Here is a 14033-nt window from a genome sequence, read left to right as displayed (position 1 = left end):
CTTTTATTAAATGATGTCTAAAATACAATTACAAAAACAATTATTACTTCTCAGAGGTCAAAAATTCACATCAAAAACAATACAATTGTGTCGGCGTTGTCGCATTAGGAACACTCAGTACAAGCGTTCACAATGTCCAAATGTCCATCGATGTACACTGGTTACTGGTTACAATGTACACTGCTTACTGGTTACACAGTTTTACAGTACAGCCACTAGTCTAAATTGGCATTCTCTACCTATTGTCTAAGCCATAGTTTCTTAACCTTTTTAAATTCACGGACCACCAAAAAAATCAAAAAATGTTTTGCGGACCATCAACATTGGAATAAAATAATAAATATTTATATAATTGATTTTACACAATATGCTGATATAACCATATTTAAGTATATTAAAACAGTCAGTAACAAGAAATTTAATTTAAAAATCCATAAAACACAGCATAAAAGTCGATTGTTTATCGAAATAATAAAAATAAGACTACATGCGATAAGACGATTTCTAAATAGCCCCATGCAAATACAAGCGAATACAAAACAGATGTGAAATTAATTTTATTACAAAATCAATTGTAAAATCAGTGAAATTAATTTTATTCAAAAAGTCTTCGCGGACCACCGGTTAAGAAACTATGGTCCAAGCTGCATTCAAAGAAACATCAAGACTCATCTCGAAGAGCAGCACTTGAATCAGTTGACCACGAGGAACCAGAGACTAAAGCGACTCGCCGCTTTAATTGCGAAGACTATTACTTTATATTACTATATCGACTGATACTGACACCTGCATTTTATAAATATGATTTATATTTTTTCGGTTTTTTGTTTATATTTTCAAGATTTTTTAAGATATAGCACATTTATTTGGGTGCCCCATTATTATGGCCAAGGCTGTATGTTATAATAATCTATACTAATAGTTTATAATTCATAAAATATATCACTGATTTACAAACTCTGATTTCAGTCTAATGTTTCCATACCCACCTAGTAGTTGCTGGTTGTGTTTACCCCATTGTAACGCATTAAACAAACGTAACGTGAGATTTATAATACATAATATGTTATATATGCATGATATCTGGTGAGTATGGTGAATGAGACAATACTTCTTATACCAACTCATTAAACTTTTGGATGTTCAAACATGGATGTATGGTCGCACATTGTCGTGCAAGAGAATTGAACCTTTTAGGGAATGGGGCAACACATCTTAGTTCTTGGTACAATTTGTCGACATCTTGAGAATAACTTCTAGCGGTGATTGACACAATATATATCGGCTAATTGCTTCCACTAGTTAATAAATGTAAATAAATGTAATCTTTAAAAATGTTATAAACCAGTACTGTAAATTATTTCCATGTATGTTACTATATATTTTTTTTATAATTTCCAATAAGGCATTGCAATAGTAATGTATGGTATGTATCTATGTACATGCAAACTCGTCAACCTTGTGAAAAAAATAGAATGTTGGATCCGCGTGCAAAAAAAATACTTTCAAGGGCTAAAAAGATCATCCGAGACTCTTCAAAATTGCCATTTTGGCGCGGGATTAGCTTTAGCCACTGGAGGATTCAGGGGGCGGGAGGAATGGCCCCCATTCTTTGAGGAAATTTTTAATTGAATAGTTTTTTCAGCAATCCTATATTATGTTACGTATTTTAATATTTTTTGAATGTATATGGATATGTCAAAACAAGCGTAAAAAAAGGATTATTCCTCAAATCAACAGGGATGTCATTTGAGGAAGGCAGGTAGAGGTATTTGTCCTCCCTTGAATTTGGCTAGAAAATAGTATGTCTTTTAATGAAATCGAAATATTAAAAATAAACACGACTGACCGGGCAACTTTTGCCCTCTTCCTATAAAAAGCTGAAATGACGTCCCTGATTCTAAACCAAAAATTCACGGATTATCCCTCAAAGAAAATCTAAAGAAACAGTCTCGAATCTATCCTGAAAATATTTTTTTAAATATGCCATTTCAGTGAAATCATATCATAAAACATTTTCACCGGTGGATATATATTTTAACCAGTAAAAATATAATTTATCTGGCAAGTGCTATGATTTCAACTTTTCCATACGTAGTAATTTATACATTAATTTTCACAACTTAAGTCCAAATACTTTTTTTCAGTAGATATATATTTCTACTAGCGAAAATACAATTTAACTGATAGGCACTAATATGCTGCTCTAGAATGTCTATGAAACTGAATTTGGCAGTTGTGAAACGTTCATTTTCTGTTGAAACCCAAACCTAACATAATAAATGTTCTAAGACTAATTATAGTTTTAGAAATTTCATTAGATCAAGTCCATAATACAAACTAAATCGACCCGTCTCTCAGGGGAAAAAGAGGAAGAAGTACAGACAGACGTCGCATCTCGCATATTGCTCCATAGTTTGTCTGCACTTGTATATTACACAATGTTTTAAAAACATTATAGCTATCCTTACCGATATTACTATTGACTTCTGATATGAGAGTATTAGTTAAAGTGTATTCAAACCGAATTTTGGTCAATAGGAGGGCGTAAAAACAATTATCAATTCTCAGAAGTCGAAAATTCGCAGTAGAAACACTCGGTAACGAGCGTTCCTACTGCGACGGCGACGACAAAATGACTTCCTTCTTTAGAATTTATGTCAGAAGCAATAGCATTTTATATCAAGATTACGACTAATGAAATCAAATAAAGTACATCTAAACCGAATTTTGACCAATAGGAGAGCGCAAAAAACAATTATCCCGTTACCGAGCGTTTCCATTGCGACGGCGCCGACACGATTTTATTACTTTTGATGTGGATTTTTGACTTCTGATAAGGGATAATTGTTTTTTGCGCTCTCCTATTGGCCAAAGTTCGGTTTAGGTGTACCCCAGACGGCCAGAGAATCACTGGTTTGGGTTTTATCCTCAATAGTGGTCCCTTGCTCTCCCACACTATAAACGGCGAACTCCAGCATGTGGTCGACTGGCGCCGATTATAACCAACACTAGCAAAATTATTTAACCAAGAGTTCTACAAAAGCATTATTTTGAAGTCGGATTCTTTTCGTTATTATTATTTAGTTTATATGCCCAGTGAGACGGTAATAACTTGATAACTTGATGTGTCTTGTTAAATAGAAATTGTTTTTTTTAATAACTGCATAAGAAGAGTTGTTTTATTAATAGCTTCAAGAAAATTATTTTTATCAACTTAACGAGTCAATTTACTTGATTTTATTATTAAAATAAAATACACCAGTGAATTGGAGCAACAAATTTATTCATGTCAAGTTGTCAAGTTATTCACGCACAATATATAAAATTAAATTAATGAATAAATTTTTGTAATTTAGCAGGTTAGCAATGACACACAGGTTAGCCGCTGCAGAAGATTTATTGTACGTTACTAGCTACATGGTTAATCAAGTTTGTTACGGAGTCGGTCGGCGAGCGTTGCTAAGCCAAGCAGTTCCTCCTGTCGCCGCTTCATCAGTCTGCCAACTAAATCATCATTATATTTTACACCCTTGTCTGTTGGCGTCTACTAAGGTTTTTAGGACTATTGCATTAACGAGCGACTTTATAATTAAATCGTCAATAACCGCTCTATTCACTGAAAGTAAATAAAATTTGTTTTACTTAAAAATTTTACATAAAAAACATGGTAAGGGGTATAAGGATAAGATATAAAAACAACTTGGTACGTCTTTTCAAATACATGTATTTTAATAGTAGTGTTGTGTGTATATATTTTTATAAGTAATAAAATATTCAATAAACATTTATAAAACCTATAAAAATACAAGAAAATATAAACACAATGCATATCAAGATGACTATACGGTATCTTTGATTATATAACATACATTTTATTCATAAACTCGTAGAATATATATTATATACGAATATACAACAGTTCCTTTAAAAATTCTTACATGTACGTTAACTTTACATTCATAAGCATTGACATTTTTTTTTTTATTACTATTTAACTTAAATAATTGACAATTGTGATTTGGCTGTACAGCGAGAAATTTTAGATTTTTTTTCATAATTTACTATCTTTCTTGAAGAAAATGTTGCAGTTTTTTTGGCGGAGTAACAGAAAATTTAAAGATAGTTATTATTTTAATTAAATTGCTTTTATACATTTTTATTTTAGCACACTGTTTTTTATTAAATTTATCAAAATGGTCGTTGAAGACGTCCACTTTAAAAATCGCAATTTAAAATTAGGGTGTGAACGAATTAATTTCCAAATTTAATTTAATTTAATAACAAATTTGTCGCCATTGCAATGTCATTAGTGTTTATTAACATATTTACTAGAATTTAATATATATCACCAGACCGGGAAGCAAAATAAATTGTTTGTCTAATAATTTAGTTAAAAAGAAGTAATTTATATTTAATATTTAGTGTAGGATACGGTTTTCTCTAGTAGCTAAAACCTTTGAATGAATTTATTGACATATGACTTGCTGTAAAGTTTAAGGAGTCTTGAATATATTATTATTTTTAGAAGATTATTTAATAGTATAGTATATCTGTTCTACGACGATAAAAATATTACCACAATACGTTTGGTTGGATTTGTAATGTCTAACCAGGTTTTTGGGTATTGATACAAATAATTTTTAAATATAATAATAAATTGTTTACCGTTTCAATAATAGTTTTGGAGACCGATTACGGTGCATCTATAACTATTGTGATAAAATAATAAATCTGTCTTATTTATTGCTATTAAAACTACGCAGCACGTTTTAATTTTTAATGTTTAAAATAAACTATTTTATCTTAAGAAAGTCGTTATCTTTACACTCACTTTTATAAAATTCAGTTGGCAAAAACATTGCATGTAATATTTATACACAAGGAAAAGTGACAACTCTCTATTCATATTTGCGAGAACTCCAAATAATTATTAACCTGATTATTTTAAATTAAAATTTTAAAATGATGATGAGATGCGAAGTGTATTTTTTCGATTGAAATTCCTATAGATATCGAATTATCAACCGTATTTCTAAGTTAGCTCGTTAATATGATACGTAAACACTTAATCGTATTCTCTCGTTGTATTTCGCATAATTTGTAAGTAAAGAGAAAATTGTTTTATTTATTTATATAAAATATCTTAATCTTATCGTCAATCTGATATAAATTAATAATATTAGATTTACATTGAATAGCATTTACGACAGCACGTTTTGCAGTATTTCAAATATAATTGTAATTACTGCTTTTCAATTTTGATATTTTTTTTTAGTATTAAAAGAAGTCTGTAGTGATTACAGTAGTTGATATTATAATTAAACCATTAGCAATTAGCATATTTCTAAAATATTAAATGAGTATTTAAAAATGGGTCAAGATTCGCCAAAGGTAATGAATCTTCAATTGAGTAAAATATATATGAAATATATTCTACAAAATATGTGTATATGAAAAATGAGGCATTATTTATATACCAAACTATCTTTAACCATTTAAACGCCAGTGACTCACCATGCGGCATTTATTGATTACTTTTTTTTTACAAATTATATTTTTAAAACAAATTATTTACAAATTATTAAAGCTTCATTTATCAGTAAACCAAGTATTTTACATTTATTTTTAGAAAGAGATACTGACCTTAAAGAGAAATAACAGATGACTCACTAACAAGTCGCTGGCGTTTATAGGGTTAAGTATAAAAATTATTATAACTATTCATTTTTACATTATTAAACTTACTGTTCCTGAACGTGTTACAAAATAACCCCAAAAAATTAATTTCCGCAATCGTTGGTTAAGCGTTAATAAATTAATGTTAGCAATTTTAGTCATCCTTATGAGCATTGCAAATAATATTTTAAAATTAAACTTTGTGCGTTTTACGCAGCACTAGTGAAATTTTTTGTTGGCAATTTGATGTTTATTATGAGGTTAATGTTTATAAAGAAAGTTAGAAATAATATTTGGACTAATATATCATATTACATTAATACGAAAATTTGGATGGGGTTAATTTGTACTCCACTCAGTTGGAGCAGTGTGTTTATTTTTGACTTTATACGCTGTAAGTTAAACAAAATATATTTATTACACAATATGTTTGATATTGTAAAAACACTTTTATGAGTGAGCGATTATAGTAAAATTTCTCACTACAATAAGCACACATATGAAGACCCTAAGGAAAGAACATGTTTTGAATATTTTAAGCAAAATGAGACTTACGTGGTTTTAAAATCTAACAGTCGATGTGCTGATGTGCTGATGCGATGATAGGAAGCAACGTCTAACATACACTATGAATTTCAGATTTTTTTATGCATTCCGATACATTCTTATTTACTATTATTTAAATTAACAACTTTAACAACTGTTCAATTTAAAAATTTTACTTCAACATAAGAATTTCTATATTTTGATTATTTAAATCATTTTTAACACTGACGAAAATGTGCGAATTTTTAAAATATTCAATTGTTTTTTTAAATGTTTTACGCATAGAATATATTCAGAAAAAACTAAAAAACAGATAAAAAACGACGATCAAAGTTGAGAAGACAAAAATTTTTTTTATTGGTACCTCCTAATAGACGTTGATTCCTTGCAGCCTCTTTTAAAATACATATGTTACCATGTTCTTGCCAAGGGGTCTTCAAATAAAATTGGACATATGTGTATTTATATATGTCCATCACAATACCTTTCGCATTCGATTGCTATCGGGTAAATTGGAAATCTGGTGTATTTGATATAATTTCTGTTACAATACATTACCAATTGTTACATGTCATAATCATTAATTAACTGCTATTTTAGGGCGGTTTTACAATGTAATTTAATAATACATTTTCATTGAATGTATAGTTTTTACGATGATATATGTCTTATATGTTTGATAAAATGCATAATCAATTAATTTGCTTTATAAGCAATGCCTCACTTTTAATACGCCTATAGCTATTCATATTTGTACTTTACTTTAAATCTAGTTTGCTACATAAATGATGCCTTATTTTTGATATACAACTATTTTGTAGAATATACATATATAGTTTACTTAATTGAAGATTAATTTCCTTTGGATACTCCTGACCCATGTTAACGCACTCATATTCTATATTTTATATTTACACTAAATGCTAAGGCCTGATTATACTATCAAATATTGCAAGCATAACAGTTTCTTTTATGACTAAAATTAAAATAAGATCTAAATTTCTGATATTTACAATCTGGTTTTACAAATGGTGAGAGTGCTGCAATAAATGCAATTCAAAATAGATTCAATGATTAAAAAGTGAGGAAAAAGAAAGCTTTTATCTAATATTATAAATACAACGACAGTAAACGAATAAGTATCGAAGTCTAGAATTCACACGGGTAAGAGAAAATTATTATTTTAAGATGTTCCAAAATTTTTTGAAATGCTGAAACCTGAATTTAAAATATTAAACTTTTTTTAAAATAGTCAAAAAAATTAATAGGAATTCCACCCGAAAAAATTTTACATTGAATCTGATCATTATTTTTAAAATTTAAACTAAAATATTCAGATTGACATATATTTGGAGTTCTCGCAAATAGAAACGTATGGCACTTTTCCGTATGTATATATAGTACACATTTATTTTTTGGTGATATTATAGTGCTTGTAAGAATAATGGGTGTAAAGATACAAGTTTCTTATTTTAAACTAATTTAATGTAAACACAAGCAACGTATTGATTAGTTTTATTATCAAAAAACAAGATAAATTGATTAGTTTCACCACAATAGTTATAATTGCAAATAAATAAAGCACTGAAAACGGTATTATTGTATGGTTAATCACAACAAATCCAACTAAAAGTGTTGCAGTAATATTTTTATCGTGAGAATGTGATATAACACTATTGACATTTATCTAAAAATATTAAGATCTTCGAAATACACCTAAGACTTAAAACTTTCATCCAAATCAAATATCAATTAACTAATTCAAAGGGTTAAAGCTAATAGAGTAAAACCGTATCATCAACTAAATATTAAATTACTTATTTCTATATTTTTAATTAGACCCACAATTTGATATGCTTCCCTTCACCTGAAAATATATATTAAATTCTAAAGTGTGATATTATACTGTGCTCTTAAAGTAGACGCCGTCAACGAGCAGATTAATTAATTTAATAAAAAAACAATGTGCCAGAATAGAAATAGACAAAAACAATTTAATTTAAATAATAATTAGTTTTAATTTTTCTGCTACCTTGCCAAAAAAAACTATAAAACTTTCATCAAGTAAAATAGTAAATTATGAAAAAAATTCAAAATATCTAGCTGCAAAGCCAAATCACTTTTGCCAATTAGTTTAATTAAATAGTTATTAAAAACAAAAAGCCAGTGCCTATGAATGTTAACTTAGAACATATGAAAATGGTGTTATTTTTAATTATTGTACGCTAGTCTAGATATTCTACATGTTTACAAAGATTATGTATGCTGTATAATAAATGATATTATATAGTCACCGTGACATTCATCGTCTAAATATTTTGGTTGGTATGATACTTTCACTAATACATAAAATATGTATATTAAAAAATATACATAATTAGTTTTATAAAATATAAATATTCACCTATCACCAAGACGTAATATCATCGTAAAAACTATGGTGTAAATGTTTCAACTAATTCAATACCGTCCTATAATTTTTATGCGTATTTAATCACATTTCGAATAAAGTAAAAAATAACGATTATTTAGATGAACCGGATTAACGTGAAAGACATAGATTCTAATAAGAAATGCATGGTACATCAGTTTCTGAAATACAAGTAAATAGTAAAATTTGAGAATCTTTTCTCTAAATACATGTCGCAAGTAGCTGCTGCAAAAGTACCTGAAGTTAAGAGTATAAATCCAAATCATGTATTTATATATTTTTTATAAAAGCATGTTTTATTTTATTTAATTCATGACAATTACTCTTAACTCCATGCACTTTAGATAAATAAATAATGGGTAAATTACACTTAAACGCAGTCCGCAGAACATTATTTCAATAAATAGTCAGTTATTATGAAAAATATTTCGCTACACCGCCAAATAAAAAATGTAAAATAGCAGTTTTTAAGAGTTTGTTTTCATTTTAACACCAGATTTCCAAATCAGCCTTAATTTCAACTCAGTCGTTCATTAAAATCTATGTTTATCTGCTGAAAAATCTTACACATTGCTATAAAATATTTATTCAAAACCTGCGTGCGTTTTCATATGCTCCGTCAAATGTTTGTTTTGGGCAAAGGATTGTCCGCAATGAGAGCACTCGTAAGCTTTACTTCTGTCTTCCGTGTGAACCTTCGAGTGCTGCTTCAAATATCCTTGATTGGCAAACTTCCGGTCGCAGATGGGGCATGAAATCGGCTTTCCACTCGAGTGCGTCTTCATGTGAAGCGTCAGTTTACCGGCGTGAGCCACCCGGTGTCCGCATATATTACAAATGAACTTTTTCTCACCTGCAACAAAATCCCTACATTATCATCTAACAGTTAGGAGATTAAATTTTTATATATTACCTGTGTGCGAATACATGTGAGCTTGAAGCGAACTCTTTTTAATGAAAGCTTTGGAACACACCGAGCAAACGTATGGCTTTTCGCCAGTGTGGGTACGCATGTGTATGGTGAGTTCGCCGCTCCGTGCCATTCTTTTGCCGCATATTGTGCATACGTAATCCTTTACGCCTATAAATAAGCAATTCAATACATTTCTAAATAAGAATCGATATTTTAATGTGAAGTAGTACACATACCAGTATGTACAGGCATGTGTAATGTAAGGCTAGCTCTGTTGGTGAACGCCTTTCCACAATCTTGACAAACGTAAGGCTTTTCACCAGTGTGCGTCCTACTATGAATAATTAAATTATTCGGCTGTATATAACTCTTGCCGCATACGTCGCAAACATGTGGACGATCGCCTGTATGTGTTTTCTCATGATATTGTAGAGGCTTTCTGTAATGTATAAAAAAAATATATTGTAGTGAAAAGTGTCATAAGAACAATTATATAACACATAACAAAAACTTTATTTGCATTTACAAAATGATGTTAATTAATCATGGCCAAAGGGGGCATTTGCCTCCCCTTGAAATCGAAATATTAAAAAAAATAACCACTGTCTGGTTAACTTTTGGCCTCACTATAGAAAAAGCTGATATGACTCACAGAAACAGAAGCGCATCATGTTCTAAATAAGGATTGGACAATTGAAGATTTTTATAGCCATTTTATTTGAAGCAAAATCACTAAAAGCTTTTTATTTGTGGTCCAAAAAATGAGGGGCTCTTTTATATTCAAAAACAATGCCCTGAGATTCATACAATTGACAAAAAAACAACGATTGCGTACGGATAAATTCCTGGAATAGATTTATAAAAAAAGTCTAGTTATAAGCCATACGAAAATATTTTTATTGATGAACAATTATTCCCAACGAAATCTAGATGCTGATTCACACAATATATGTCGAATAAGCCACGTAAATTAGGTATAAAACTTTGGTTGGCAGTCTATTTGAATATATATAAATCTAAATATGTTTTAAATGGTTTTACTTATTTGGGAAAAAATAAAACTCGATCCTCGATAACTTTAGATAAATATAGTTTTAAAATTAGCTCAACCGTAAAGGAAGGAAAGGGAGGAAATAACAACTAATATTTTTTTAAAGCGTGTACAAAATGTAAAAAGATTTTATGTGTGGAAAATGTACTAAGAAAATTGAATATGTTTATAAAAAATATTCTGAATAGACGAGTACAATATTATTTTTATTGTCACTCCCTTTACTATTTTATTTATAAATAGTAAAATAGTAATATGTTAAATAATTTTTTAAAAATAGAAAAATAGTGTTTATTCGTCAATTTGATAGGTGCCTGTAAAAATAAGTATATACATATATATAAGTAATGCCAGTAAACCTAGTGTTAATGATTTCTCATTAATGAAGTATTTTCCATAATTAGCAGTATTTGCTGATAATTATAAGCGTTGCCATGGAAATACAGTTTGCATATCACAATGGGGCAAAAGTTATCATGCATATTTGCCCAGCCTCGAACTCATCGTATCAGCTCCGGGTCATACGTAAAAGTCATCTGCAGTGCCTTATCATATTATTCAGATTATAAACAATGCATAATTTCAAGCAGTGGCAAAAACAAAATTATTGTAAAAATTAAGCCACGTATTTCGTTCTAACACAAAGAGCGATAAAATAAAGCTTGCCTCAGTGACTATATTTTTTTATAGTAAATATAACAATTCAGTTTTCGATGCAAATTATTGCATAAGATTGCCCCGATTTCGCGTTTATAAATATTGATCACAATGATGAATATTTATGGTTACATCTTTCGGGGCGGTTTTTTTACGTTATTAAAAGTATGGCAATCTCTACTTCTGGGGGTTGTTCTCATATCGCATTTTGTCTGAAAGTTCTTTTGTTTAAACGAAATTGAAACAAAGACGTTTTAAGGGACGTTTAAATGCGAATTTAGACCTAGGGAACAAATTGATCTTCAAAAATATTCGAGCGTTATAATTAAAACAAACAGAAAGAAAATTTCAATAATTTAAGATATTGAGAAATTGTTTTTAAAAAGAGGCAATTTTACAAGAATAATTATAGTCGAAGAAACATAAAAAAAAAAATCTATTTTGATTATAAATAAATGAGAGGTATAAACATATTATTGTTTCATATAGAAACTCTATCTTTTAAATGAAAAAAACCAGCAATAATCTTTCACAAAAGAAGATTTATGCTTCAAATAATATGAAAATACTGATTTGACGTTTTTTTATTTAAGAGACTGATACTTTTTATAATTCAAATTAGATTTTTCTCTGATGCAAAATGTTTCTATTTAAAAAATCAAATAAATAAAAAATAACAAAACATGCAGCTGCAAAATTAATCTTTTAATTTCCAAAAGAAATTTGTTTTTACAATTTAGACTAGAATTTTATTTGGATGACTTTTTTTAGCTAGCAAGTGTCCAAATTTTTATTTTATAATCCAGTTAGCATATTATAATACAAATAAAATTTCACTTACTTTTGAGCAAATCTTCTATCACAGTGTGAACATTTAAAAGGCTTATCACTCGCATGTATTGTTCGATGACTTCGCAGCGATTGAAGGTCATTAAAAGACTGATCGCAGACAGGACACGTGAATGATGCTGTTTTCTTATGCCAGAGATTATGAATAAATAGTCCACGAGACGAAAAAAATTCATTATCTAAAAATATAATAATATAAGCAAATATTTATTGAACATATTTACAATAAAAAACTTACCACAAAGTGTGCAGGGAAATTTTGCTATATTTTCATCTCTAACGTCGCACTCTTTGCTCAATGGTAGTTTTGAATCTGTAAAATTAATATTATTGGTATATGTATTACGAATTATTTTAAATAGTATTTTATAATTTAACTACCTTTGCCATTTTTTACACAATCTGTTTCATCATTTTGAGTGAATTCTTCATCAACATTGCTTTTAAACGTTTCATTTGAGCTTTCGTTGGATTCTTCCTTAATGTCTAAATTAAATTCGTTAGTTTTGCTTTCGAATAATCCTTAAAATAAATAATAATTAATAAAAAATTAATCAAAAAATAAAATTTTATTAATTTAAAAAATACCTATATTATTATCAGTCTGAGAAAAATCCTTAATGTTATTCAAATAAAATTGATTTTGATTTTCAGCGGTGAAGTTATTCAAAATTTCATTAGCTTTTGCACATTGTTGTTTGAATTTAACAATAGATGTTAATTGGTCGATGCACGAACTACATACGTTGTTTTGTAGTCGATTATAATCGAAATTATTCTAAAAATATTAATTAATATAAAACGATATATTAAGACAAATATTGAATTCATACTTACAAGTTCTAGTAGATTTTTGCAAACGTTTATAAGTTTGCAAAGCTCCACATCATAAGAAACAAACGTTACATCAAACGGCTTGATCTCTGGTTTATCAGAAAGGCATAATATGCACAATTCGTCGACATTTGTAGACTTCAATTTTTTCAGTATTTCAACAACGGTTTTTTCGATTAATTTCATTTTAATTGAATGTATATGAAGAATTTTAAATTATGTTTTGAATATAAATGTGAAATATAGTATTATTAATACTTATTGATGCCATTTTTGTGGAAAAAAACCTATCCACAGGTCAGACTACATACTGACAAGCGTGCACCTACGACGAGCGTTTTTATACAATTATGCGGTGGTCTAAAGCTATATAAATCTGTTCATATATATTGACAAATATATTAGTTTAAATTTTAAATAATTGCATTTTTATGACATACTAATTAAAAAAGAAACAATAAAATATAATTAAAAATATTGTTTCATTAATATAAAAAAAGAATAAATTGTATTAATAAAATATATATTATTATAAAATATTGTCATTTTCGATATTACCCCTAGAAGCTGCCATTAAATAGAATTTCAATTAAAATCTCTTAATTCACAACATCTAATAATCTAAGGCTTTACAAGCTAGAACATAGATTCTCAAACGACTCATTGTCCCTTCAAAAGATATTAAAACGCATTTTTTTTTATGCAAAATATATTTACTTTATTATAAAAATAAAATGTCCTTAACATTTACGATCAACATTCATTTTTGAACAATGAACTTTATGCTCATTTTTACGTCGCCCTTCATGGCTCCTTCATCACCGATCAAATTCCCCCGGAGTCAGCATTGCCCACGGGTAGGCGATATAGCCCACTTTAAGAACTTATATGTATAAATTAAAACATAAATATAAAATAAATGTGCTATTGCCTCTTTCAAAAAGAATATTAAACTTAATAAGCAAAAATATATATGATTTTGCTTTGTATTGATATGGATTTCATATTTTTAAATTTATTTTTAAGAAAAATATTATATCACAAAAGATGCAAGTGAATATACAAAATGCATA

The 14033-nt window shown here is 28.6% G+C and overlaps 1 protein-coding gene across 2 annotated transcripts; it reads right to left on the bottom strand.

The window, feature by feature from the left end:
- Positions 1 to 3269: 3269 nt before the first annotated feature.
- On the bottom strand, positions 3270 to 13317 carry LOC148226007 (uncharacterized). 2 transcript variants are annotated; one of them, XM_088203102.1, is made up of 9 exons: positions 12964 to 13306; positions 12715 to 12904; positions 12508 to 12648; positions 12365 to 12439; positions 12119 to 12305; positions 9806 to 10008; positions 9570 to 9737; positions 9252 to 9509; positions 3270 to 3619 (listed from the first exon to the last, which is right to left on the bottom strand). In XM_088203102.1, the coding sequence occupies exons 1-9, from the start codon at positions 13144 to 13146 to the stop codon at positions 3519 to 3521; spliced, it is 1506 nt and encodes a 501-aa protein (XP_088059228.1). In that variant the 5' UTR covers positions 13147 to 13306; the 3' UTR covers positions 3270 to 3518. The 2 variants fall into 2 exon arrangements, with proteins under 2 accessions (XP_088059228.1, XP_088059230.1); XM_088203104.1 differs by lacking the exon at positions 3270 to 3619 and having other exon boundaries at positions 8934 to 9509; positions 12964 to 13317.
- Positions 13318 to 14033: the final 716 nt, after the last annotated feature.

This window comes from Plectrocnemia conspersa, unplaced genomic scaffold, assembly GCF_051122295.1.
Source record: "Plectrocnemia conspersa isolate PC_06_02 unplaced genomic scaffold, ASM5112229v1 ptg000014l, whole genome shotgun sequence".
In the NCBI taxonomy this organism is placed as follows: domain Eukaryota; kingdom Metazoa; phylum Arthropoda; class Insecta; order Trichoptera; family Polycentropodidae; genus Plectrocnemia; species Plectrocnemia conspersa.
The sequence above is the reverse complement of the archived record's forward strand: the minus strand, read 5'-3'. Positions and strand labels throughout refer to the sequence as shown.

What these genes read in the sequence shown, in the direction of transcription:
- LOC148226007 (XM_088203102.1), bottom strand. Translation starts at nt 13,146, where the DNA reads ATGAAATTAATCGAAAAAACCGTTGTTGAAATACTGAAAAAATTGAAG. An exon ending in ATTTCCCTGCACACTTTGTG is followed by an intron (nt 12,306 to 12,364) that starts GTAAGTTTTTTA and finishes TTATATTTTTAG; the next exon opens with ATAATGAATTTTTTTCGTCT. An exon ending in ACACATGCCTGTACATACTG is followed by an intron (nt 9,738 to 9,805) that starts GTATGTGTACTA and finishes GCTTATTTATAG; the next exon opens with GCGTAAAGGATTACGTATGC.